Source organism: Harpia harpyja, chromosome Z (genome assembly GCF_026419915.1).
Source record: "Harpia harpyja isolate bHarHar1 chromosome Z, bHarHar1 primary haplotype, whole genome shotgun sequence".
NCBI lineage: Eukaryota > Metazoa > Chordata > Aves > Accipitriformes > Accipitridae > Harpia > Harpia harpyja.
This window is the reverse complement of record NC_068969.1, coordinates 51,410,440-51,437,648: the sequence shown is the minus strand read 5'-3', so window position 1 is coordinate 51,437,648 and position 27,209 is coordinate 51,410,440. Positions and strand designations below refer to the sequence as shown.

Below are 27,209 nucleotides of genomic sequence, written 5' to 3'. Positions count from 1 at the left end.
CATCCAGCATACAGCTGGGAGAGATTCCCAGCCTCCTCCCCCGGCTCCCCAGCCCCAGGCCCTGATGTAGAGGTGCTGAGGACACCGCTCACCCCAACCCCTTGTATGCATGAGGGGGTATCATATGTACCCCAGACAGGAGCAAACCTGTGGTGCATGCAGCTAATGTCTCAGACAGTCAAACCGTATAGTTTCTTCAACAGTTGTCTAATAAGGATTCATGGAGCATTACAGGAAAGATGTGTACGAAATCCTAGGGGCATTCCTTAAAATGGCCATACCGTTGTTTTTTAGGTATGGTCACTCTGTAACTTTTTTGTCTTTTTTTTTAATCTTATGAAGCTGAGGCTACATATGTGCCAGAGCCACCATTGCTGATGCAAAGACATATGTCACCTTTGCCTATTTAGGAAACCTCTATTAATCATAATGTATATGAAATCGTCTTTGGCAAATTTCAGTCTCTAGAATGTTAGCATATTATAAGTTGTTTTATACAGTAAGGAGTCTTTTGTGTTTATTATTAACAAAAGGCCTGTTATTTCTGCTATTCAAGAATGACTTTTCAGTTTTTGTAGTTTGATCAAAGACCCGAAGCCACAGATCCTTATGTCTTTATTAAAATGTGGCATGTTGCTGTGAAGATTAAAAACCAGTGCCGAAGGCCAAGCAATCATTATTTCAGCAGCTGCAAGTTCCAAAGGAGTGTGCAACCCTTTTAAATATTTCAGCTTTAAAAGCTTTTCTGGTGCAGCAAATTTAAGTATTACTAATAATAGGATTGGGATTTAAAGGCCTTTTAATCACCTTTCATATCTCTTTTAGAAATGGTTCACTTAATTCCCAAAGCCAGTGGGCCACAGGTTAAAAAAATAAAATCAATTAATCATTACTGTAATTCTATTAACTGTTTCTCATCATTTACATATGTATATAGATGTGTAGATATAAATATATAATGTCTATACATATATACATATACTACAGATAAGATAAAACTGCTTTCAAATCAGAGAGTTAGCTCTAACCCAAATTCATTGCTGTCTGTTGTGTTTCCTATGGCGAGATCAGTGGCCATTTGGATCAGGTGCTGTGTGTGCATGGTCAGTTTTCTGTAATACAACCGAAGCCATCAAACCAAACTCAATCCCTGTGCATATTCACTTGGTGGGATAGACAGTCAGGGCATATGGAATTGCACTCATTTTGTCCCATGACTGGAAAACTTCACGGGCAGACCTACATCTGGTATTAATTGGTAGATCACTGCTTGTGATTTTAAAAAAATGCTGCTCTATCTGTTTTCTGTGCTAAAATGAAACGAATATATGTTCTAAAACTTAGAAATGAAGATATTACTTTTTCTCCCAATAAAAGTATTTTTAAACAGAAGGCTGTATCAACATTCTTTTAAACTATATTACACACACTAGGAAAATGGCCTTTTAATTCAGTTTATCAGAGGTGGAAAATGAAATATATTGTATTGCCATGCACAGCCCCACAGTCTCCTCCTGGGATTACTAAAAATGGCATCAAGTGTCACGTCTGACCCAGCCCCTCAGCAGTCTTGAAGGCAAAGTACATGACTACCATTGTCCAGCAGCTATCATTTCCCAGATCCAGGTCTGGCATTTAGGTTATCTTAATAGCTATTGTTTAGCAGACAACAAAAGGAATCACCTTTTACTTCACCAGATATGCCCCCCAAAACCCTCAGAAGTCACGTAAAGAACAGGTGCAAACAAACAGAAAAGGAGCCCTCCCCTTATTGTAACAAGGAAACAAGAGACATGACAGCTAGCCTTAGAGCTTGCATATTTATTGAACAAATCCTACTAAAATAGCTAAAATACATTGGGTACTTGTAGTGCGTTATTAAAGATCACATTGTTACAAAAGCCTGCGTTTTCAGCAGTACACAACTGCAACTATACATAAATGCCACAACTGCTGAATATTACTTCTTGCTCTATATACAGCACAGTAGATGTATCTAATCTATTGGAAAATAAAATGTACAAGAAAAGGGATACAGCAGGTGGAGAAAGGAAAGAAATCTAGAAGTGCATTGCATGCATTGGTATTTAACAGTCAGAAGCTAAACCAGTTCAGAACAAGGCCTGCCCTGTGAAAGGAAGAGCTAAAAGACAGTTATATAAAAAATTAAGGTGGGCTTTCAGACTGTGTCTAACACAACAACACTCCATGAGTAGATGATACTGTTTAGTTTTGTGTTTTGTGTTGTTTTGTATTGATAGTAGTCTGGGAGCAAGAACAAAAATGTAAAGTCCACATGTTGACAGTACTGTGGAAATGTACTCTTTCCCCTTTAGAACTTCTCCTCCTAGAAATTTGCTGTGTTTTTCTTACTATATCCCCTATTTTATGGATTTGAAGAGGACATTAAAACTTGTCCCTTCTTTTAAAAAAGGCTTTAAAAAAAAAAGACAAAAATCAAAAGAGATTTTGAGAGGTTGGTGGAAAATTATTGCTCGTCTTTATACGTCAGGTGGATAGGAGTCAGAAAGGAGATTTTACTTAAATTACAGTTTTGTGATTGCTCCCACTATAACTGCATGTTTGTGAGTGGACCCTGATACAGAATCAGTTCCTCACTTGTACACTATAAGTAGTTACTCACCTACAGCACTGAATAAGAAAGCCACACTGAAGACACAAGTAAACAAGTCAGTCCAGTCTAAAGAACAACATTCAGAAAAACAAAGTACCAACACCTTCTCAGAACATGGAAATAAAAAATAACTCCATCAGAGCTACCTTGCCAAGGAGCATATTTAAAGTCCAAAATAGCACCATTCATCAGTGTCTCAAATCCCGTGGCAGCATCACGATCACTTACCACAAGGAAACCATGAGTTTCATACTACTTCTATACATCAAAAGAGTACATGGATAAAATATAGATATACAGACAATCGATGAAAATAAACTACTAGGCTTGTTACATCTAAATGAAAAAAAAGGGGGACTCTCAGCCTCTGCAAGAAGCAGTTTGCTATGGTGGAAATGGAGAGCGCTGTTTACCGGTGGTGTGTGAGCAGTGGAGTTTGAGTAGTGGAACATATTGCTGTGGTAGAACCAGGCCTGAGGGCCCACCTGTAATGTTTGTAAACATGGATTCACAGTGTGAAATTCTGAGAGCTTTCACTTGAGTCAGAATGTTAAAAACTATTTTTTATGGTACACGTTTGTCCACTGTTATTCTCTAAAGCAAGGCTCAGAGTCCCATAGTTTCTTCTTACACTTAATGATTTACACAGAAACAATTCCCAATATATGACACCATGACCTCATCAAACCCATACACCATATGTAATACAAATGAAGAAATTATGACTAAAAAGAGCAGAGGTGATTGATTTGGGTGAAATGGTGTCCATAGCCATCTACTGGAACTGGGCATGCCCCTTCTGCCTCACTTTTCTTCTTGCGGTTTACTTCCTTCGAGATGGGGAGACTTCCCTGCAGAGAGGAGAAAACAGTATTAGCTGTGCTTCGATGAAGTCTGTTCAGTGGAGTCCTCCTTTCTCCCACCCTACGATTTCCATAGTTCCCTAGCTTTAGTTCAGAAGTAAACATCTACTAAACATGGCTGAATCAACTATAAACACTAATGCCATTAGAGAGCAAAGGATTGTTTAAAAACCAGGCAAGCCTTGCAGCATCTGGGGAAAACTCTTCACTGGGGATGAATGAGTGTGCCCCAGCGCCCAAAATGTGAAAGCGTTGAGCCAACAACTGTCCTCCACTGCTGAACTGGAGAATTTGGACGTTTGTTGCAGCTGGGAAAAGCCTAACCATGCCAGCAAAGTTACAGGGGAAGAAGCTATGGAGTGACAACCATTTCTGCAGCTCACCACCAGCTGTACATCCTTACACTATTCCTCAGAATTATTTTTCTCACTCTTGCCAAACCAAGCCATTTCTGTGCCTTTCATAATAGCTCGGACAGCTCAGGTCTGAAACGGCACCTGCAGGTGCTGTGTGTGCAGTAGTCCTGGCATACAAATATGGCTGAAAACAAGCAATTACCTGTTTTACACACGTGAAGCACAGAAGGCAGACACATAGTTATGAAAGATCATCTTATTATTAAGAGAACCTTTTACATCTTAGACCTCTCATCTTTTAAACACCTTACAGCTTAAGCAGCTAGCATACGCTAGTAAGTAACTTTCCTATAGTACTTCATTGAAAAGAGCACTCTAAACACACAAGTAATGTGTTACTTGTCTCTGGACGAGTAAGGAGGTGGTGTGCCATATCAGCCAGCTGCCTCAGATAGGTTTTCGTTAGCCACTCTTAACCATTCACTGGCTGGAGTCTATGCCTGTTCAGCAAAGCATTTAAATATGTGTTTCAGTTTAAGCCTCAGAAGAAAGCCTAAAGGCTAAGCATGTGCTTAAAGTACTTTGCTGATGCTATGTCACTATGGGATCTTAAACAAAAAGAATTTGTTTAGCTAGTAATATATTGTAAGTTGTGGGAAGAATCTGTGGGGTTTGTGTTTAAGAGATCAGAATTGTAAAGATGTTTTATTGCTTTTATTGCTTAGGAAATGTTTGTCATATAAGCAGAATGCTTCTAGTTTGTTTAAGAAATTGAAGTTATCTTCTCCAAGTTCAATTTTTCTGATGTGAGAGTTGTGAATTTCTGAATTAGGAATTAAACACACAGCAGTCTCACAACTACCAACAAAGTGCAATTTTCAGCAATTTTCCTTTCTTCGCGCTTCAGAACCATAATTTTCCCTGGAATGTCCATATTTGCTGCATCTACTTGTGCTGGGAAGGAAGCCACCCCATGGCTCTCCCCTGTCTTTATCACAGTTTACAGGACAAATTCTGCTTTCAGGTAGATGAACTCCTCCCAGGGTTCTGCACTGCATGCAGCCAGGAGCAGTTTTCAGGCTGAACACAAGAGTAAAATCCTTTCCTAGGGGAAAATAGTGTCCTCTCCCCTTGGCACATCATCAAATGGAGAAACTGGGCAGACTTTGGTCAGTACATATGCAGAAGGGCTCTGCAACCCAGGGGAAGAAGTAGGAGTAGAAACATACTTTGCCTTTGCTAGAGCCAAACTGGGGATTTTGCAAGAGACAATTTCAGAATGAAAAAACAACTTCTAAATTTTAGTGACTGCATCAACATATTTCCTCACAGGACTCTAGAAAATTCCATCCTTGTGGTAATATTTTTGCTTTTTTGTTGACTAAATTTGCTACTTGTGTATCATTACAGGATATGAGAAGAAAACTAGAAACTTACACATGCAAACAGGCACACCACACAGACCAAAGGTCTGGGCAAATTTCCAAAAGCATTGTGTTGGGCAGTTCCTTTTCAGCTGTGAAAACAATCCCAGTCCTGAAATTCTGCCATACAATCATAAGATAAAAAGTCCCATGTGACCCTTCTAGGTCTGGAAATAAATTGTCTTTAAGAAATGTATCCTTTTACATTTGTTGGTTGCATGAAAACAAAAAAACACTTTTAACTGAAATAAGAGTTTCAAAAAATCTATTAATTTTACTTTATTCTTTAAGTAGTTCAAGCTGTTTAGCACTGAGTACATAAAACTGTTGAGATGAAGGACTAAGCACTTTCTGCAGCCTTCTTCAGCAACTTACCCTGATTAATTTTATAGGACAGATGAAAAAAATTAGATTCCAAAGACACCCAGTTTCTGTTAAGTCTGATACTCTGCTGGAAGCTGGATTATGTGCAGCTAATATTCAAGTTGCTTCTGAAGATCAATTGTGAAATAAAATTTGGAGCTAGCTCTAAAAACTGGTCCTTGTAAGCATATGCCAAATCTTTTGAAGAATTACATAAAGGCTAGGAAAAAGTCATTGTATTTAAAAAGCAGGAATCCAATCACTTTAAAGGAAAAAAACTAGAATATTTTTTGACTAGCTGAGAGACATTTATCCCTCTTGACAAACTTTTTTTAAGCTATGTACAGCAAAAAAACATGGCTATTCATAAATCCAATATAATGCAGCATTGTTACTAACTATGCTACACATAGTTCACAGCTTCATTCCTATGTTTCAGGAGCAACTTTGTTTAATGATGAATGACAACCTAATAAAAGCTTTTAAATTAAAATTTTGAATAAAAATCATCTAGTTAACACACAGCTGATTCATAAAATTAGCAAATTCATTTAATATATGTGTGAGCATATATAGCACATTCATCATAGTCTGGCATTGCTATCACCCTACTCAGCTGAACTTTTGAAATACTTTGAATGTTAAGAATGGCAGTACTGCCATACATGTTAATTTAAAGATTGGCATGCTGGCACATGAGTCTGCAAATAGCAGACTGCAAATAGCCCAGCTATAAATTTTAGAAGTTCCTTTATAAAGAAAAATTGTGGAAAATATAGTGTTATCCAGATGGAATAGCAGAGTTTTGTTAGCAGGGAGCTGGAGTCTAGATAGTAATTGAAACTTAATCAAAACAATTTTCCATGTGCTCTGTCCTTTACTTACCTGCTTTTTCTTTTTTTTTTTTTTTGCCAGATTTTGAGTCAGTAATGAAAGGGAATATGAAAATAAAACATGTACATTCTGTGGTTCTGAGTAACTGTTATATTTTCTTACTCAATTTTCATACCTAGTTTCACATTTATGAAACCAGCAGTGGTAACAAAACAAAATCTTATGAATCCTGTCTGACAAGCCACATCTTCTGCACTATGTTGGGGTACTACTTGTAAAACTCTGATGAAAACTGCCATGCTTTGAATGCTTGTTACTCAAGCCAGGTAAAGCACAAGCAGAAAACCTAACCAAAGAAAAAGAAAAACAACACCACCTCCTTCCTCCTCCTGCATTATCATCGACTTTTTCATCTGCATTGCTAAGAGAGAATTGCCAAAATCAAGCATTCAAAACTCAGATGTCAAGCTTGTAAAATCACGAGACAGGCTTAAGAAATATGTGTTGAAAATTAGTATGTTTTCCTTCTGATATGTAGCCAGCAAGAGTCCACATTTTTTGCAAACCTGAGGGCTAAAAACATAATTTTTAAATGAAAGCTGAAATCTTCAATTAACTGCCTGTCTCAAGGAGCCAAGGCTTTAAGAAAAACAGAATACCATGAGACTCATGATGAAATCATGAGAGCTGGCTACTCTCCTGAAGCAGTCATAAAATAAAATCCATTGAACTTTCGCGGGGGGGGGGGGGTCAGAAAACTTTCACCTTAGTAAACTGCTTATTAGATGAAAGAAATTACATAAATATCTTTACCTTTGGAAATCCCCCATCCCCTCGGCTGGTTGGAAAGATTTTCTGGCTTACCCAAATCATTAACCCTGGTTGACAAACCTGTAGTGACATAAATATATACAATTTCTTACTAACAAAGACAGATTCATTAAATGCAATCAAATGGTGTTCATGTGACAGATCACATTACTAAAACCGAGAGTCTAATGTCAGTTGAGCTTGGCCCCGAGATGTAGCTGCATTTTATGTTCAGTATATATTTTTGAGTACCCATGACAACAAGATCTGTCCCTAGAGTATTTCAGCTGTATTGTTTATGGCAATCTGCGTTCAACAGGCTTTTTAAAAAGACCATAGGATGGATTTTTTAAAATCTCTAAGAAATTCTGTATAAGAGCATGTCCGTACTAATAAACTTACTGAGGATATTGTGAGACCACATTCCCATTCTTTTCTGCCAGAAGTCACTGGTGAAAGACTATTTAATGAAGTTTATTACCTTTGCTGATGACTGCAGGAGACAAGGGCAACACACCTTTGATAATCCTTTCACAATGAACTGTGATCTAGAACTTATTACTTTCTAAGATCATTGACACAGTTATAATTCTGTGTTAGCACCCTCTATTTTAGACATTAAAGGAATTCCAAAACATTATAAAGGACATACAGTAAAATAGCTGGCCGCAGGATTTAATGGTTAAGGTACTGGCCTATGACTGCTATACGAAAAATTTCCTGTGAAAAATGGGTAAGATCCAAAGCCAGCCACTGACTACAGTGGGAAGCTAGAGTGAATAAATGCCAGGCTAATACATCTCAGTTATGGTGAATCTGAGCTGGAAACCTTCTGTGCTTCAGTTCGTCAACTTCAGGATGAAGATCAGAGCATTTGAAGTGGTCAGGTTCAAATTGCATACAACGCTTGAAGATCTTAGATTTATTTTCCTGCTGGGTCTGCCTCCCAGGCCTTTGGGTTTTGTGAATTGAACTTTCTGCACAATGCCTGAATGTCAAACTGTCAATGTTTTGAGCTGAACATTATAAATTACACCATTCAAATTTGTTTGCACTTTGGGAATCAAAACTTGCCTTGCCACTTAAACTCCTGGTGGACCAGCTTTACTCACCTGTTTACTATTGTATTTATATTGAAACCTGAGGAATGTTTTCATTTCTGTGGAGTTACATGTTGACTACTAGTTGTCACAAGTGGACTAGATGTAGCTTGGAGAAATAACCAGATTACTTGAATCATCTTTCCAAGAGAAAATTCTGAATTCTGCTATAAAGCAGGAAACAAAGCTGGGAAATTTAAAACACAGAGCCTAAGGCAGTGCCTGCTCTGATACGTTCTCCAGTGATTTTCTGCAGTACAAACTATGGTGCTTTCTACTGATTAAAGCATCAGATTTTATGTCATATTTTAGATTACTATATGATCTCAGACAAGCCAGTTAAGCTCTCTGGATATAGCTGTTGTAGAATAACTAATACACAGCACAGGGCACTCTGTGAATTCATCAGTTAATGTTCATGTTGAATATGTGAGACACTTAAATGAAAGATACCAAGTAACCCCTGAGCTCTCCTGTTGATTATAGCCTGCAACTATGCCTTGATTTTATCATATAGTCATATTTTTTGTATGAAAACTCATGGTGGGAAACAGTGATCACTCTTCAGCTCTACCACAGGAAGGCATGCTCAAACCAGCAGAGTACACAAAAATGTGTATTTTCCTGTAGGAGGAAAGAATAAGCATCAGAATACAGTATTACTCATTATGATGAATATGAGCTTCTATATTTTCCATGGAGTCTGAGATGTATTCAGGTTAGCCTATAGGCCTTGTCATCCCTATTAATAATTTAATAGAAATAAAATAAGCACCTGCAGTTAAATGACAAATAAAGGATCCTCTACTTAAATTCATAAGAATTTAGAAGGACTGCAGTTTGAGGGTGGATTTTGGGAATGGGACAGGAGGAAAAGGTGTAAATTGTAAGATATACTCACAACTATGCTCCAGGTTAAAAACAAACAAACAAACAAAACCCCACCAAAACCCACCACCACCACCACCAAAAAAACCTACACAATCCTGCAGCTATCTTTCACAGTAATTTTCTGTGGAGAAAAATTTAGTAATGTCCTGTTTTCTTAATATCTCTTCAAAAACAACAACTGTGGCCAATATTGGTAGATAACAATCATGTGGACTTACTCCACATGCAGTAACTGTTTTGCTATAACTGTACTAAAGTCCTGAATGGGCAGCCAAAGGACTTTTAAGTATCTGCCTTGTGAGCAATGCTGAAAGGCCAGGGAATCATAGTTTGGATCCTGGCTAAGTGGAGGAAGATTCTGGAATGGAAAAAAAAGATGCCAGTGCAGAAAAGTCCATTCAGGACTTACTACAATCCACCAGGATGGGGGGAAAAAAAAAAAGAAAGAAAAAAAAAAAGAAGGATGTCTTGCTGTGCTATATGCTTTATAAAATGCAGAAACCACATAGATGTTCAAATATACTCACAACTAGGGTGTTAGAAAAACACAGCAAGAACTTTTAGTCAATTACACTAGCTCAAAACAACTGATATCAATGTTGCAAGATGAGCTATAGAGAGACAAAAAATGCAAAGCAATGCTCCATTGCAGAATAGGATGTAAGGCTTACAACATGCCAGCTGTTAGCAAACTCTTCTAAATAAATGCTCCCATTGATACACACCATATTTTAATTTCTTACTACTTCCTGTGTGACTATTATGTGAGTACAGGCTAGGCTTACATAACCAAAGTATCAGGATTCAGAACAGAATTACTGAACTTTAGGATGGACTGAAAACTAAATTTACTGCAAGTCTACACAATGCATAAGAGTAGTATGCTGACTGAAATTAATAGGCTCAGTATTTGATTATCATTAGGAAAAAAATCAAGCTAGTAAACTTCATCCATAAATTATCAGAGAGGATCACCCCTAAATATCTGACTAACAGCATTACTACCCTTGGAAGCCTGCCTTCCTGGCAGAACATGTGATACACAAAACTACTTTGAGAAGTCAGGGGGAAAGAAACTCACCAATATGGGAAAGTGCTGTCTGAGACAGTGTTCTACAACAACAAGTAATTCTGCCTGAAACATCAAGGTCAACTTGAAATAAGGAATTATGATCTATGAAGAATATATTTTCAATTCTTTATCATCCATCCTCTTGAAAAGATACAGATAATAAAAATTAAGATTAAAAATTAGAAAAAGCAAAGGCGGAGGAAAATAAATGCCCAGTTCATTTATCGGCTTTTACAACATCCAGACTCCAGAACTACTTACTTCCAATTTTTTTTTTTCTTTTTCAAAACCAGAAGGATTTCTAGAGTAGACTCTTCTTTTGTCCTCTGCCCAACAAATGGAGAAACTTCTTTTTTGCTATTGCAAAGGCTCTGTTTAACCAGCACTTCAAAACTCTAATGCCTCTTCTTACATTTTAAGCCATGTCCTCTTTAAGAGCAGTAGTAGGGGAGAACAATCTTTTGCCCAGCTTTAAAACAGGTACATAAAATAATTTTAACAGAGCTGGACTACAGCTACTGTATCAGTCACATCAAATGCTAAAATTAATTTCTTGCTACCCACTCTTCATTCCTACTCACTAAAAGCATCTTTCAAACATTCAGATACATCCATCAAGAGGAAAAAAACCCCAGATTTAAGGCATGCTAAACTTAGTAAAATGAGCACACTCCTGTTAAGTATTCCCAAGGTTTTTATAGTTAAGAAACAAGCAAGAAAGCCCCCAGACTTACTTTTTCTATCTTTTTTTTTTTCATGTGGACTACAGCTGAATTCCTGTTCATCAAGTCTCATTCAAGACTTACAGGAGTTGAATTCAACTGTAGTCTCGGTTTCCAAACTACAAGCTTAATGAAGAAGACCAACTGATCTGACTACATCAGCAACCACCTTTTGAGAAGTTTCAGATGACTTCTTTATCATATAAACCAATTCGGGGGGGAAGGCAGGAAATGAAAACAAAAAGGAAATCATGAGAAGTACTCTAGAAATTACTAATTTCAAATAAAAGGTGACCATCTCCAGTAATTCTGCGCTAACCTACCTAGGAGAGGAGAAAAGAAAATAAAAGGAAAAGCTTTACTATATGATTAGCAGTCTAATTGCAGACACAGATGGCCATGTGCTCAGGAACAGGGGTGTAACATGATAGAGGTATGTGTTGAAGAGAAGGAAAGAAAGGGGCATGCTCAGCACTAAAACTACACTTGTGCAGGTGTGAGGACTGAGGACCCTGTGTGTCTGTAGTGCCTAATTCAGAACAGAGACAGGCCATCTTCCTACTGTGCTCTCCTGGGGATGGGCTGTATAGACAGAAGGGAATGCTGCTCCTCATTTCTGTACCTATATTTCTTTAAAGTAGTTCAGGGATTTTTCACCACCATTGCTCTCTGTTGCAATGACATAAATCAATGGTATTAAGGCTCCTAGAGGGAAAAGTTGTAGATTACTTCCTTTGCAGCTAGTCTCAGCATCACTGAAAGTGTCTAGCAGATTTTTCTTTCCAAACCGAGTCTTGATGCACTTTCTTTTGCAAAAAAAATTATAACATAGTTGCCTGCTAAGTTGAAACAGTTATAACTTTGCAGTTTTTTTTAAAGTATGGTAGTTAACAGCTGATTTCAGCTGTAGTGACTTTTCCCAGCACATTTTACCATGCACTTCTCAATCCTCCAAATGCCTCCCAGTGCAGTAAAAAGTTCTCTTTGTAACCAACAGCCCACCATCACAATCCAGATGCATAAGCAGAAAATCTTACTGCACCACTGCTTGAACACCAAATAAATCACTGTTAAAAAACCCCTAATTAATTTTAAACAAAACTGGAAGGAAAGCTTGTGCTAGGATAAATGCATTTACTTCAGTGCAAGTGGTAAACTAATGCTCCCATCTGCAGCAGTTTATTTTCAACACTGTGAGGGGAACATTATTAAAGCATATAATATTAATGTCCACCATGTTCCACACCTAGCATGCAGGATTTAATAAATACAGCAACTGTCAGCTGGATGGCTGCTGCTTCTCAAGAGTTTAGTTGGGTGGCAGTCTGCTATCAACCAGCTTTTTCTTCTGAATCTTCTGGAGAGGGCAATGACAGGGCTACATCAAAAGGGCTCATTGCTCCTCATTTCAAAGAGTCGGTGAAGTTTTGATGAACCGTTGTTACATTTAAGAAGCTGTACTCACGATCAAACAGGATGCTGCTGTTGTGATAGGCTGACTCTGAAACAGGCTCAGCGAGGAAGCTTTCACTATTGAAACATCAGAAACAACTTCCCCAAGTTAAAATACAACTTAATTACCTTAGCTTAATTTAAATATACTGTGAACATGTCATTTAGCAGGTGTGAGGCCTGCCAATTTTGTGAACTTGATCGGTTTTTTTGCATGGTGCTGCATCACAAGTCTGAGCTTCTGGTTGAGGTACAGTGACGGTTCCCCCCAAAAACCTGTCTTCACATTTTTCAGTATACTGTCAGGGCAGCAGGTTTTTCAATCAGTCCTGCTTTCCACATCAGTGCCATGAACATTCAGAAATCACTTGGGGGGGGGGGGGGGGGGGGCAGGAATCATTTACAATCATTTCACTTAGTTAATTCCACACAGCAGATAAATGTAGATAAATGGTTTGAGAGAACTGATGAAGAATTATACAATCATTCTCCTCCTAGCTTGGATTGCTCCAAGTGGCCCACCTTTTTGGTGAGACTTTACCTGCCATTACAGTAATAATTAATACATGGCAGTATATCAGCAGAACATGGCAGGACAACGGCACACCTGAACTTGCCTTTGACTTCTGTGCATCAGCATCCTTTGCTGGCTCTGCCTTTTCATGGGGAAGATATTACTGCTGCTTTTTATTCCTCCCCATCTGATGACTCAAACTCACAACGACATAGAGATGAAAAAGCCTAAATGAGACAAGTATGCTTTTCCTTGCATCCCCCTCTCCACGCTGCACATGAATTAGCAAGTTTATTCATTAGGGGTTTTTTGCAATCCTTGTTCATCATTTCTTCAATTTCTGTCAATTTCACAGAATAGGATGTCATCTGCTCCTTCCCTACACAACATAAGGAAGTGACCTTGGAAGTAGTTTTTCTAGATTTTAAGTACAAAACTTCTCATATAAGCCCATCTTCATCTACTGTTTATTTTATTGGTCATAAAGCATCTCTTCTCCAGGTTACACTGAAGTGTCTGCTCCTATGTAGTCCCATACCTTGGCTTATCTGTATCAGCTTCTTCAAAGAATTCACTCCTGTCCTCAACCATACTATACAGGTTGCACCTTTTATACCTGTACTTGCAGCATCCCATGACATATGTAAGAAAATTATCTGAGTGCCTGTGCGAAATTTGCTAAAACATGCTTTTAAGACTAATGGGCTCTACTACTGCAGAGCCCCTTGCTGCAGGAAAGGATGCTGGTAGATACTAAGCACTCGGAGCAGGCACATTTTTCCCAGTCTCTTATGTGACTACTGGCCTCCAAAACTGAGCGAGTATGGCATTGATGAGGGGGAAAACACAACCTAATCTAGCTTGAGTACATAGTCAGCACACTCCTGCCAAATGCTTTAGCTGGTAAGAACCCTCAACAGAAAATTTAGCTGTCTTCTGGCATACATGATTGAATGAGGTTAGTTATAGAAAACACTTTCTTTTTCCCTGGAGAGGAATCCTCCCCGCACCACCTGAGCATAATGCAATTTTTAGGCAGAGAGATCAATTTGCACTTTTCTGCACTAGTCAGGATGAATTTAGCTTGTGTGCTACAAGTGCTCTCATGCTGCTTTTTTAATTCATTAATATGCAAAACCCATTGCAAAGCATTGTTAATATTTACCACGCATATGAAGAGTAAGAGAAAAAGAAATCAAGTGGTACACTGTGAATGCTGTCATAAATGTTCATCCAACTTCTGACTGAATTCATGAATTTAACAAAGATACTCATCACTAGAGTATCACACTCCTTGAATGGAAAAGAAATGCAATTATTCCAGAACAATAATAAGAAACAAATGTATATTCTTTGGGAAGTTCCATTAAGCGATAAAATGGCTGCAAACTACTTTGTTCCACCAGTAAATTTCTGTGCATGGACTCTGAAACTGTAAAACGTTACAGAAATTGAAATAACAAGCCCTCCAGAAAACCGAACTCAAAACCCAGTGCAACCCAGCACCTTTTCCACTTCATTTTGTTTGCCTCTGCACTACAATGGTAGCTTTTGTTATTTTACTTAACATGTACACACAGAAAATCAAGAGTAACAAGCCTGAGGATTAAAATAGTATTTGAGTTTTCAGACAGGAGTTTGTAATTTACTCTTCAACTGCAATAAGGTAATGAAAAGTTTAATTAGTAACTATATGTATCTACACCTAATGGTACCTGCAGAACAAGATGCAGAAACAAGTCTCTTGCTACAAAGTCAGGTGAACACACAGCATGGCAGCAAAATTCAGGACCAAAGGCTGCATTGTTAAGTTCTTCAGTAGTTTCATACCCAACACTGACAAATTACTGGAGCAACAGAGGAGGAAGAAAAGCAGCATGGTCACAGGCTGACCAAAAGGTCCATTTAGCCCGGTCTCCTTGCCCCACCGAGTTTTGATCTCAAGGGAAAGACCAGCAAGAACAGCTGGTGGCCAGTAGGGGAATCTTTACAAAAGAATAAGAACAGCCCAGAATAATGCTCCTCCTGTGTGCTCTCCCAGTTCCCTCCTTCCAATTTTGGGGTATACAAAATGTATACACCAAGCTGAATCCCAAAATGTGTTTCATTTTTTAATTTCCTATAAATTTTCTAAATTAATGGCCTGAATGCTGTAACTTAAAGAAGACTTAATACAGTGCTTTGGACTAAAACTGTTCTGTTTGTTTGTTTAATTTTGTTTAAATTTCTCACACATACCAGAAAGATGACCAGAAATCCAACAAGCGATGTTGTTCTCCAAGTGGCGGCAAGCTCACTGCCTCTGCCGACTGCTTTCCTGCAGAGCCCAGCCACGAGAGCCTTTTCCCTCATGAGATGCCAACCTCTTGCCCAACCAGCAGATTTCAGGCAAGTATTAAAAGCCCCAGTGGTACTCTTGGAAATGGGAGACAGAACCACATTGTACAGCCAGTACTTACCTCATTAAAAGGGATGTAACAACCATAGCTGATGATACTGTAACAGGTGCTTGCATTTACCTGCAGCCACCATATTACCGGCATCTAGTACCATTTAATGTAGCTTAACTGCTACTCCAGTACAAAACCACAAACTGTATTGTGTATGTTCTGTAGGCTGAAAGTAATAAAATATCTGTGGGCTCTGGGACTCACCTAATGAGGAGACACAGAGGAAAAGAATTTTTCCTGCCAAATTTGTTTCTGGGTTTTGTTCATGTTGCCTTATATAATTACTTAGCTGAGAAATTAAGGGTAAGGACATTTACCAATATTTCCACGGGATTTTCTTCTGCCAGCAGGAATAGAGTTATTTAAACTCATACTCTTTCATGATGGCAATTTATCACAGATACAGTCATGTTAAAACAAAGAAGGAAGATCTGTTCCTCTCTGACTTTTGAGTAGCTCTGTGGTGCCAATGTGTGCCTTCTAAACATCAGTGCTGTAAGAATTCAGGAGTTCTTTCTGATAAGGTACATATTGAGCCAAGGCTTATACCACCTTCAGTGAGAATACACAAATTTCTTTTAACTTTTTTCAACTTACTCCCACACAGGTATGCTACACTAGTAGACAGACAGTAAGGTTAGTGTTAACAGAATTAATCCAGAAACACTTCTTTCTGCAGGATGAGAAAATGTTACCTGTTCTGAGGGTGGTTTTTTTTTTTTTTATAAATGCAGTATTTACGGAAGGAAACATCACGAATCCTCCCAGGAACATTTACATAGGGATTCAGTCAGTAGTGCTACCATGAATTTGCCAGACCAGCAGTCTAAATTGAATTTCATGTAACACTCAAACAGTGATTCATAGTATCATTCTACATTAAACGTTTGAAAAGAACATTTTTGCACCTTTCCAGATTGCACCCTCAACCAATATGGTTTAATGAGGTGAATAAATATTTGAAATAAAAACAAAATACAAATATTTAAAAATATTTTTATTAAAATATCCTGTCCCAGTCGATGACACCAACTGAATTATGCTTATGAAGTTGTTCTAGGGCTATTAAGTGTAGTCCCTCTCCCCTCTCTTTAGCCATACACACAAGGATCAGAGCTCAGGTGTGGGGCAGCAGTATTCTGATGCAAAAAAAGAGAAAAGATTGTTGGTGAAGGCTTTAGATCCCAAGACTTAAAAATCAATGTCATGACTGTAGCATTACAAGGTGTATATTAATTCTTATTTCTGATTTTCCAAGAATTCAGCCTTTGTGAAAAAACTTCAGTAAAGGTTTGTACTGGACAAAGTATTATGTAAAACTCCAATTCCATGTGTCAACACAGCTCTGTTCAGATAAAGTACGCTGGTGCAATTACAAAATCTTAGCACCCAGAGCATGCATGTTTGTGACTGGGTAGAAACACATATACACAGAGCTTTTGTCTTTTAATGTGCACATGAAGTGTACCACAGAAATATCCACAGTATCTATAGCTTTGGACAAAAATTACTTTTTTAAAACCCCACTACAATGTTTTCTACTCATAATCAAGTAAAGGTGGTTCTTCTGCACAGTTGAACAGCTGACTTGACAGAAGTATTCCAAAAAGTGAGTTTGTATTTCTGCTTATTTATTTTGTAAGCTGGAAAGACTTTAATTCTCCCTAAGCTTTCAGGAATCAAGTAGTGTTGAGCAAACTGCACCCAATGTATTCTTTATGCACAATACATAAGCATAACAAAAAAGCACGATATACACATTCAGATGGCCCAAACTGCTTAGCTTTCATCCCTCTCAATTACATCTCTTGACCAAATCCTTCCCATGGCTACACATGAACAGAAGAGGATCTGATATAGTCCTGCAGCTCCCATGCAGTTCTGAACCACCATAAAGGAGATTCCAGTTGCAACCAGACCTGAAGTATGAGTTTTCTCATGCCAGACCAGGGGCTGCATTTGTCCAGTGTGTATCTAGTATTAGGCTGGACATAACGTGTCATCCTAGTATCTCATTTTTCTTACATCTCAGAGCATATAAAAGGTTCAAAAAAATGCCTGCCTCTGCCAGACCAATCCCAGGCTCCATTCTCCACAGAAAATCCTAAAGTTATGAACAGTTTCTCCAGCTAAGGTGAAGTCATTTTATAGACAAAGAAAATTACAGGATGTGTAAAAATATCTGCATATAACTCACTGGAAAAAGGCTTATTATGGCTAAACTGGGATGAAATCTTAAATATAAGCTTTGCCTCATAAGTATCTTCATCTAACTTAAATGATGGTATACTTCCCTATGAACTGCAAAAGAAGTGGTGGGATGGTGATTTTTTTTTCTCTTCAACCAAATGCAAGTTTTAATTTCTTTCTCTCTGACTTAATCAAGAAAAGCTTTTCACCCAACAGTTTCTCTCTGAAGGGTTATCATCCCGTTTTTATCTTTTTTCCCCAAGACTATAAAATGCAGAGAATGCAAGTGATAGAATAACCTCAGAACTGATCCAGTTCAGGCAAAGATACACTACAGGAAGTGTTCAGCCCAAATGACCTCCTTCTGGGGCCTTTTTTGCTTTGGATGACACAGCTATACTGTATAATACCTAGCCTAGAGATTCCACACCACTACTGCTTAAGAAGAAAGCCATCTAATCGTGCTAAATCAGAAGTGAATTAATGAGCTGCTCTAGAATATCTTTCATTTGTTTTCAGGTAGGTCAAAACTAAATTATCAAGGATGTAGCTGTTCACTGATATAAACTTTTATTAGTGTTATTAGTTTAAATTCCTTAGCACCTGCACTGCAAACTCTCGGAACTGAACTTGAAGTCCAGCAATGAACTGCAATGTGAGCAGGAGAAAAGGACACACCTCTGTGCTTTAGAAGAAAACAAACAGACCACTTTGTCAAGTGTCTAAAATGCCTGTTTGATTTCTTTCTGTAAAAACAAACGTTTACCATTAAAAAAAACCTTTTCCTGGTTTTGCTAGAAGTCTTCTTTGAGGTCACAGAAAACTGGAATTAAGACTTCCTTACTCTTGCTCTTCTGACAAGATGCTTTATTTCAATGATTGATCACATAGGCCACATAAATTTAAAAACAATTTTTTTTTTTCTTTTTAGTTAAACCTTTTTTTTTTTTTCTTAATTAGCACTAGAATCTAAATTTGTATTTTATGACAAACAGCAATTTCCATGAAGGTGGTATACAGAAATTCTAGCATTTCAAATGAAAAGAGCAAATAAAATCACCTTAGGATTTTATACATCGCACATAAATATGAAAGGTTCTTTCTTCCTTTAGGCGGTCACTTAAGGAAATATATTATACACAAGTAAGGACAGATCCCCAAATGGCAGGTCTTCTTGTATAAGATGGCTCAAAATGTCTATAAGTTAAAATTATAAGAAGAATAGAAAGTACACTCTTCTGCCTTTCTATTTCTCTTTAAATTATTGATGATGAAGATATTATTATAGAGCTCCAGGAAAGACTAATTAACCAGGTATGAGGAAATCCTAATTCCAAGTCTAGGAAAAGGAGAAGCAGCATTGAAAACTAACCTGCTAAGTTATTTGCTTTTACTTGTAAGGAGTTTAAGAAACTTTTTATGGAATGAGAACATTAAGAAACTAAGAAGGTAAGACAGTGAAGTTAAACCAAGAATTCATCTGTTCTCACTCAAGTTTCTTCTAGTCACTCTTAATTTCACTGTAAGCTTAAGTAAATAATTGATGAACTTTCAGTTTAGCAAAGGAATAAGCAGGCCATTTTCCCCCATTTTTTAAGGTTTAGTTCAGCCTGCTGAAATGTAACAGATAAATTTTCACTGACCAGCAAGAGCAGAATAGAGCCTTTGCATATGCTGCTATATTAAAAACAAAGTAAGCACTTTTACAATCCTGTATTTCAGTGTAGAAAGTGTTGATATGTAAAGAAGAATTCTTCCTGCAAATTAGAATGGCTAAGGAGACACTTGCAATAAGTACAAGAAACATGCCAAAGACAAGTTTGTCCACCGTTGCAAGGAAAGTATGACAGTGGTCTGACTTAAAATTACATTTGGTGTTACTGTGCCAAAAGTGAAAGAAAGGGGAAAAAAGGGTGGTGGTAGAGGAAGAGATTGTGCCAAGTATCACATCTTTAGCAACCTTGCAAGCTGGGGCAAAACCTAGTCTTTCTTACATTGAAATTCTGATCACCAGTCACAAAAAAAGTGGAATTATTCCTTTTCATAACAAATGAAAAAATTTTCAAAAAAAGCCAAAGGAGATTTTTATTTATGTTACACTGCAGAACAAACAATAGGACTAGACTAAGGTGTGTAACTACATTTTATTTTCTGCATTTCAATAGTTGTAAGTGGTATTTTATATTTTGGCCTGGAGACTGGCTTTACAAAACTGATTTCATTGACTACTATAGGAATCTTGCTAGATTTATAGAATCATCTGCTGGTAAAAATCAGCGGCTATTTTATGCCTAACTAAAGCTAAAATAATCTTTTGTTCCATAGATAGGCATATATTGCACATAACAGCCTGCACACCATCTAAAAATGTGGGCTGATTGTCACCTTGGTGTTGGTAGGAAAACAGTTCCCTTATCCAATATTCTACAGTTGTGTGAACAAAATGTATTTTAACATGGTTTCTATTCACAGTTTAAGTGAATCATTTCCCTTTTAATTCCCCACCCCCAACTATTCATTTACACACAGATGAGCAAAGCATTTTGATGAAAAGTAGGTTCCAGAATAGACTAAAACTCCAGAATTTGCAAGTTTATTTTTGCAGATAGGAATGATATAAAACAAGGAGCCAAAAAGAAAAAATGCTTTACTTACATATTAGCTTATTTTAAACATTCTTTGATCCTCCTCCCTCAAATCAAAACAACCCCAAAGAACCAGACAAGGATAATTTAATTAATGCAATTAATTTAACCCTATCTTAAGAAGAATATGTCCCTGAGAACCTCACACTTTGGAAAATATTCTGTGCTAATGTACACCCTATGCAACGCTACTTCAGATGAGCTATTGCCCCATACAAATTAACAGATTTTTGACCATGTTATTATCATGTAGCACCCCAAATATATCACATTTATGTCAGTACATGTATTCAGACATGCTTCAGTGATAGATGCATCTTCAGTCAAGAATGCTATATCACTACACAGCGTCTAAACTAATTCTGCCTATTTCATGTACTTTTTCTGTAAAAAACAATTTTCTTTGTCCTGCTGATTCTGAGACAGTCCTTCTCAGAGAATACCATATTTAAAGAATATTTAGATGTATAATATTTCGTCCTTAAAATTAGGTAATTGTCAGTAGTAGTATCTCAGTATAACAAATGGGCTTTAATCAGTAAAAATAGAAACGCAATTAGCACTGAAGTAAATGGGTTATTGTTGAATATTGTTCAGTAAATACATTCCAACTAAGTGCCTGTAAGTTCAGTTAGGCTGAGGCCTAGCCTTTTTTTCTGGAACAGATTTGTATCACAAAGAAAGGCTAACCTTCTGAAAAACATACCAAATATTAAGAAAAATTAGTTTGCATCTTAGGTACCTCCCTGACAGACTAACATTAAATCTGCTTCACTTACTAAGTGCAATGACCTATTTCTTCTTTTTGGGAGGAAGGTGGCGGGGCTGAAATTATTGGATATTTTTTTGTCTGCATGTACTCCTACATGTGTTATGATGTGTATTTTTCATAGTAACCTAAATACTTCTTGTTTCAATTAAATAAGCCTTACTGCACAAAGATGATTTCAGATTTTTATTCAAAAAATGAAAGAAAATCAAAGATCCGACATACGGACGTTTTCAGAGTACATCAGTCATTGTGTGGCAAATCCTCATAGCCTCAGAAAGTATATCTTATAAAGGTCATATTTATAAATGAGTGTTGGGGATGGGCAAAGAAGGTTTGTATTTATACAAAAAAATACTAATTCTTTGCTAAAGCAACTAATTCTTACCATTTTTAGATTCTGTTAAGTCTTGGGATTGCAGTTTCTCTCAAGTAGCACAAGGAGAACAATCTGAAAACAATTTAAAAAAATAAAAAATGAAAAAAAAAAAGTAATTCCAACTGTCACAGTATTTAATAGTTATTTTTTGCCAGCATAACAGTGGGTGAGCCAAGTATAAGCTTCAGTGGTTAAAAGTCATGCAAATTATTCTAACCACATGTACGCTTATATGTCATGTGTCTCCGCACTTCAGTGGTCTGTAGGCTTAAATATAGGACAAAGGAATCCCTGGTACCTGGATTTGCAGAACCCTATGCTATTCTTAGCACTTGGTACATCTCTGACTAGCTCTATACCTAATGGTTAACACACCTAAAAATCAGTCAAGAGGACAAAACCCTGTCACCCTATGCTTACTGTAAAGGTGGTCCATTGTTCCCAGGCATACAACAAAGTGTGGGTTTTTGCAATCAAGAAACAAGTATAACAGTGTCAGGCTTTCACAATGTAATGGCCCAGAGAGTGGGTATTTTTGGAAATGGCACTGCATTACATAACCTCCAGTTTTCTCTCTCTCTGCTCCACCCCCCCCACCTATTTTAAATAGGGAGAGGAAAAAAAAGAGTAGGTCCTTCCTCATTTGAATGGTACCTTAAATTACCACTCTCTTAATTGACTGAATTTGTAGCTTACCTCCTTTATCAGTTTTCATATAGTGACAAAAATTAAAGTTCTCTTCTATTGATTACATATTTCTTACCTATAGTGTGTATGTATGAAATGTAATTAGGTATGAGTCATATGTTTACACACAAACACACACATACATATTGGATTTAAAACTGCAAACTCATATACCTATAAATGTACACAGAAACGATTGAAAGAAAGCACATCACTAAATGTTCACCAAAATACGGTTGGTTTGGGGTTTTTTTTCTCAAAAGAACCACCCAAAATTTAACTGCTGCACATGCAAAAATGCAGAAGGCTGTTGCAAGAATGACTGCTTTCTAAAAATAAACCCCAGCAGCCTGAGAGGAATCCAGTGTCAGGGCGGAGAAGAGGGAGATTCGTTTTACAAGGGAGAAGAAAAGAGATGAAAAACCAATCCTAGATCCTTGCATGCATGCTAAAAAAGCTAAGTGCATTAGGTTCAAAAATGCGTTTTGGTGTTCGCTGAGTGCAAAAGCGAGAAAAATGAAGCAGTTTTAGAAAACCGCTTCTCATCTCCCCTTGCATGTGTGCAGAAAAATCCCCAGCCTAGAAATCCAGCCTTAAAGCATAAAGACAAAGAGTTAAATACATATACTGCACGTTTTCTCATCTTCTTTAAGAAAGCCTGTTTGGAAATGTGCACCGAGAGGGGGAAAGGCAAGCTGCAGCAAAGTCCAGCTAAGGACAAAAGGAAATTAAAAGAAACAAAGAGAAAGAGAGAGAAAGAGAGAGGATTAATAAAAAAAAAAAAATAAAATTCTGTGGATTGGAATTGCATATACTTACAGACAAAAGCCCCCGCTCCCTGCTCACTTTCTGTCCTTTCTACATGATCTGAAACACAAATGTGGATTTAAAAAGGGCAGCATGCTACAGAGGGGAATTTATAGTTGGGGGAGTGGAGAGAGGGTAGGGGGTGTGGGGAAGAATGACTGCACCTCTTCCAAAGTGCAGCCTTGGAGAAAAAAGAAAAAGGGGTGGGGGTGGCTGGGGGAAAGTCTCTCTCTCTCTCTCCCTCTCTCTCAGGCTGGATTTTGGTTGCCAGTGCCGGTTATATTGAACAATGAGCTAATTCTGATGGTAGCTGGCTGGCTGCCAGCTCTCCCCCCTCCCCTCCCGTCCCCTCCTTACACATACACACACCCCCTGCCTGCCCGCCCGCTCCCGCCCGCCTCCCCCCCGCCCGCTGCTGCAGCGCCAGACTGCTTAGTCTGCAATAATCCCGAGCCCCACGTCCCCCCGCTGTCTGGCAGCCAGGGCAGCGGCCGCTCCGCCGCCGGGCCGCGCTCCGCCGGGCAGCGCCGGGGCCGGGGGGTCGGTGGCGGCGCCCCCCGAGGCGCAGGGCCGCGGACGCGCCGCCGCCGCCGCCGCCGTTCCCCCCAGCCCCGGCCCCGGGCCGAGGGGAGCGACGGGGCGGGCGGGGAGCCGTTAGCCGTTGGCGCGCGGCCGTTACTGTCCCCGCGCCGCCCCGCGCGCCCGCGGGGCCCGGCGGCCCCCCTCGCGGCAGCGCGGCGCGGGCCTGGGCGGCGGCCAGGCGCGGAGCGAGGCCAAGGCGCTGCACAGAGGCGGCGCCCGGCCAGCGGCGCGGAGCGGAGCGGAGCGGCGCGGAGGGGCGGGGGGGGGAGCAGCCACGTACTGTAATAATAACCCTGCAGCGGCAGCAAAGGGCATCTGAGGAGAAGGGGCGGGAGTCGGAGGCAGCCGCCCGCCGCTTCGCCTCGCCTGCGCCTGTCTGGGAGGGAGGAAAATGGATGGTGGGCGGGGAGGAGGGGGCGCCGCGCCGCCACACGGGCGGGCGAGCGCCGCGGCGGCCCCCGGCCGCCAGGAGCGAGGGCAGGCGCGGAGGGCGGCCGACCGGGCCTCGCTCCCCCGCCGAGATGCTCGCCGCGGCAGCGCCGGCAGCAAGCCGGGCCGGTGCGCGGCGCGGGGAAGGGCGGACGAGAGCGGGGCGGCGCGGGGGGCGTCGGGTGCGGCGGGCCGCCGCGGCAGCCGGGCGAGCGCGCTCCTCCGGGCGCCGAGGAGCGCAGCGGAAGCCGGGAGAGAGCGCGGGGCGGCCGGCCGCCAGGCGGAGGTGCGGGGCAGCGTGAGGGGAGAGCGGCCGGCGGCCGCGGCCCCGCAGGTGCCGCCGGGCCCCGCAACAATGGCTGGCTCAGGCACCGCCCGCGGGGACATGTGGCGGGGACGCTGCGTGGACGCAGCACGGACTCGCCCCGCAGTGCAGGCGCACGCAAAGCCCTGCAAGGGCAGCCTCCCCGGCCCACGCGTACCTGCAGGACAGGCAGAGGCACAGCCCAGCGGCGGCCCGCAGACCCGTTCGTGCCCGGTCGAGCACGGTCAGTCAGGGAGGGGTCCCACGAACTCTGCAGGGGCAGTGTAAGTTCGTACGGTAATCGTAAGCGGCGCCGGTTCTGAGCGCAGGGGCACAGGGCGAGGGACCGAAATAGCCAAGTGCAACGTCGCGACACGAAAGACTGCGTGAAGACTCCCGCTTCAAAGGCACGGGGTGGGGGGTAAAATGTTGCAGTGTAGATACGGCACATAGATGGAGAGCGCCAGAGACGGTATGCCACTGCACAGCATCTCTCCCTAAAATGCTACACAGGGATACATGGCCAAAATAGAGAAGCGAGAGGTGAGAAGCGGGTTCCCTGTTACCCTGCAGCATGCATGGGTACCTTCCTCAAGGTTCAAATGTCCGAGGCGAGGGTGATTAAAGTGGTATGAAATCATGCATGCTGCAGGCTAACAGAAGATTAAGCCTTCTCTATTAGGCCTACCTAGGTTTTGAGCAATTAACCTTGTTTTTCAAATGCACTTTCATTTAACTCCCCAAGAAACTGCATTTTTCTGTGGTCCACATAGGACTTCCATTTGCTGAGTGGAATCAGCTTGCTAGCATGTCTCTGCACCTTCCTGAACAGCTACTACATCTCTGGGAATGCTTTGCAAGCCTGTCACCTTAAGGAAAATTCAGCAGCTGGAAGGGGGAAAATGTGGGACATAAGCAGCCACCAATACTTAAACCTCTGACAGGCTAAGATAGTAATTCTAACTTTAGTGCATTAGGATCAGATCGTTAGCCTCAGAAATACATAGTTACTACTGCTCCTGTCTGTTCTCCACAGCACATTAGAGGTTGTACATTTAAACTGTATCTTGAGGTAGTGATACTCTGTAGCTGAATAACAAATACTGGCCCAGTGCAGGTAGCAGCCCTTCACGGCACACGCTCAGGTAAAGCGCAGTGGGTTCCGTTTGGCTTAGGTGTATCTTCTGACCTGGAGAGTATGTGTTCTAGCTGGTGAAATGTCACGAGATTCACCACTTCTAGAGGTTTGGGGGATGAAACTAGATACCAAAGACATAACTGTGCAGGAGGTGGGAAGCTTGCATTAATGAAGCCCCCAAGAAGCTGAAGTGGGCAATGCTATTACCTGACACTGATGGGACAGATAGGTTCTTTTAGGGATCCTTGGCAGAATGATGATGGCACTAAATCATAGTTACAATTAAAGCTTTATATTCTTAACAGGATATTATGATTAGAATGGCACAAGGTTTCTACAAGCAGAATCAATATAGTACAATCCGTAAGTAGCATAATTCAGAATTTATAATACAATGTATAATTTCTCATCACCTAGATCCTAACTTAACTTATGACCTCTAATCACCTGGACCCTCTGCAGATTGGGTCAGATCTTAATACATGGTTGGCCATATGAATGTAACAATCACAATCTAGACTCAAAAATCATATAAAAGAATACGAGTCACTCACTCACTCCTTGGAGGAAGCAGATGACAATGGAGATGTCCCTGGCTGCCGGAGGGTCCCCGTCTCACTCTCCAGCAGCAGCTCCGGCCCAAGTTCCCCACTTAGGGCTTGTAACTGCTTCATTTTATGGTCAGCGTTCTGGGTGCTGTTACGCTTCCCTGTTCTGTGATAGGGTCATCATGACCATGGGGTTGGCTGGGTGCCTGGGACCTTCAAGGCCAGTAAAGAAGGAGTAATTGCCCTGGCGCCCAGGAACCTTGAGGCTGGTAGGGAGGGGAAAAAGGAATTTGTTTAGTTTGTCTGCTTGCTTCACAGGACCTTCAGGGCCTGATATCAAGGGGAAAGGAATGGATATGTGACCCCCTCAGTCACCGAGAATGGCTGCTTGCCCTATAAAATGGCATTAGTTATGCTAACCACATTACCAGGGGTTGGGAGCAGGGGTATTGATGACAAATGCTGAAGTGGACTGAACATGCCAAAGCTAGTGTAAAGCATGTTGCATTTTACATGGCATTTCCTGAGAAGTTGTGGGAAGGAGAGAGATGAGCTCCCAGCTGCAACTGCGGTGTCTTTCTCCCTCCCCTGCTGCCTCAAACACCTGTGTGCCCAGCCTCTGTAGTCCTTTCTCCATATATACTCCTGCCTCCGCTCCCCATTTGAGAACTTACCCACAGCCTAAAGTTCCTACCAGAACCACCAAGAATGGTTGTGGATGGGTGTAAATCTCCATCTGAGTCCTTAAAGCCTTCATTTTCTTCTCAGTGACTTGGTTTCTTACCCCAGGTAAGGTGCTGTGCTGTTTGTACTTGACTGTATCTGGAAAGTCCTACCTCTTGTTGCCTGTGACAAGCTAAGTTGCTAGGATCTGCTCAAAGTCTGCACTTTTTAGTTTGGCTGTAGTGTCTTGAATTTCCTTTCCCTCAGCCAGCTTCCATTAGCAGCTCTGATGGAAACTAGGAAGTGAAGGTTTAGCTGGTAAGAGGAATAAAAGGGCAAAAGCCTGCATGGGAGAAAAGAAGGAGGCAGTCTGGCCCCACTGTGGGACAGGAGAGGTTCTGCCACTCCTGGTTTTTGAAATGTAATTACATGTCCAAGGTTTGTGAGACAAAAGCCTAACATGGAGGACGTTGACCCTAGGCAATGAGGTGGAAACCAAGAAAGGTTAAGAACCAATTCAAGCAAACTGTTAAGATTGAACTGAAAATATCTTTGAAAAACACTTTACTGAAATTATTACTC

General features: G+C 40.4%; 1 protein-coding gene across 1 annotated transcript; it reads right to left on the bottom strand.

Annotated features, from left to right (window-relative positions):
- Positions 1-1,801: 1,801 nt before the first annotated feature.
- NREP (neuronal regeneration related protein) lies at positions 1,802-23,314 on the bottom strand. Its single transcript, XM_052777787.1, has 5 exons — positions 23,128-23,314; positions 22,976-23,023; positions 21,479-21,541; positions 7,289-7,366; positions 1,802-3,486 (listed from the first exon to the last, which is right to left on the bottom strand). The coding sequence occupies exons 3-5, from the start codon at positions 21,479-21,481 to the stop codon at positions 3,361-3,363; spliced, it is 207 nt and encodes a 68-aa protein (XP_052633747.1). The 5' UTR covers positions 21,482-21,541; positions 22,976-23,023; positions 23,128-23,314; the 3' UTR covers positions 1,802-3,360.
- Between the last annotated feature and the right edge of the window lie 3,895 nt (positions 23,315-27,209).

What these genes read in the sequence shown, in the direction of transcription:
- NREP (XM_052777787.1), bottom strand. An exon ending in GGGATGGGGGATTTCCAAAG is followed by an intron (nt 3,487 to 7,288) that starts GTAAAGATATTT and finishes TCCTCTCTGCAG; the next exon opens with GGAAGTCTCCCCATCTCGAA.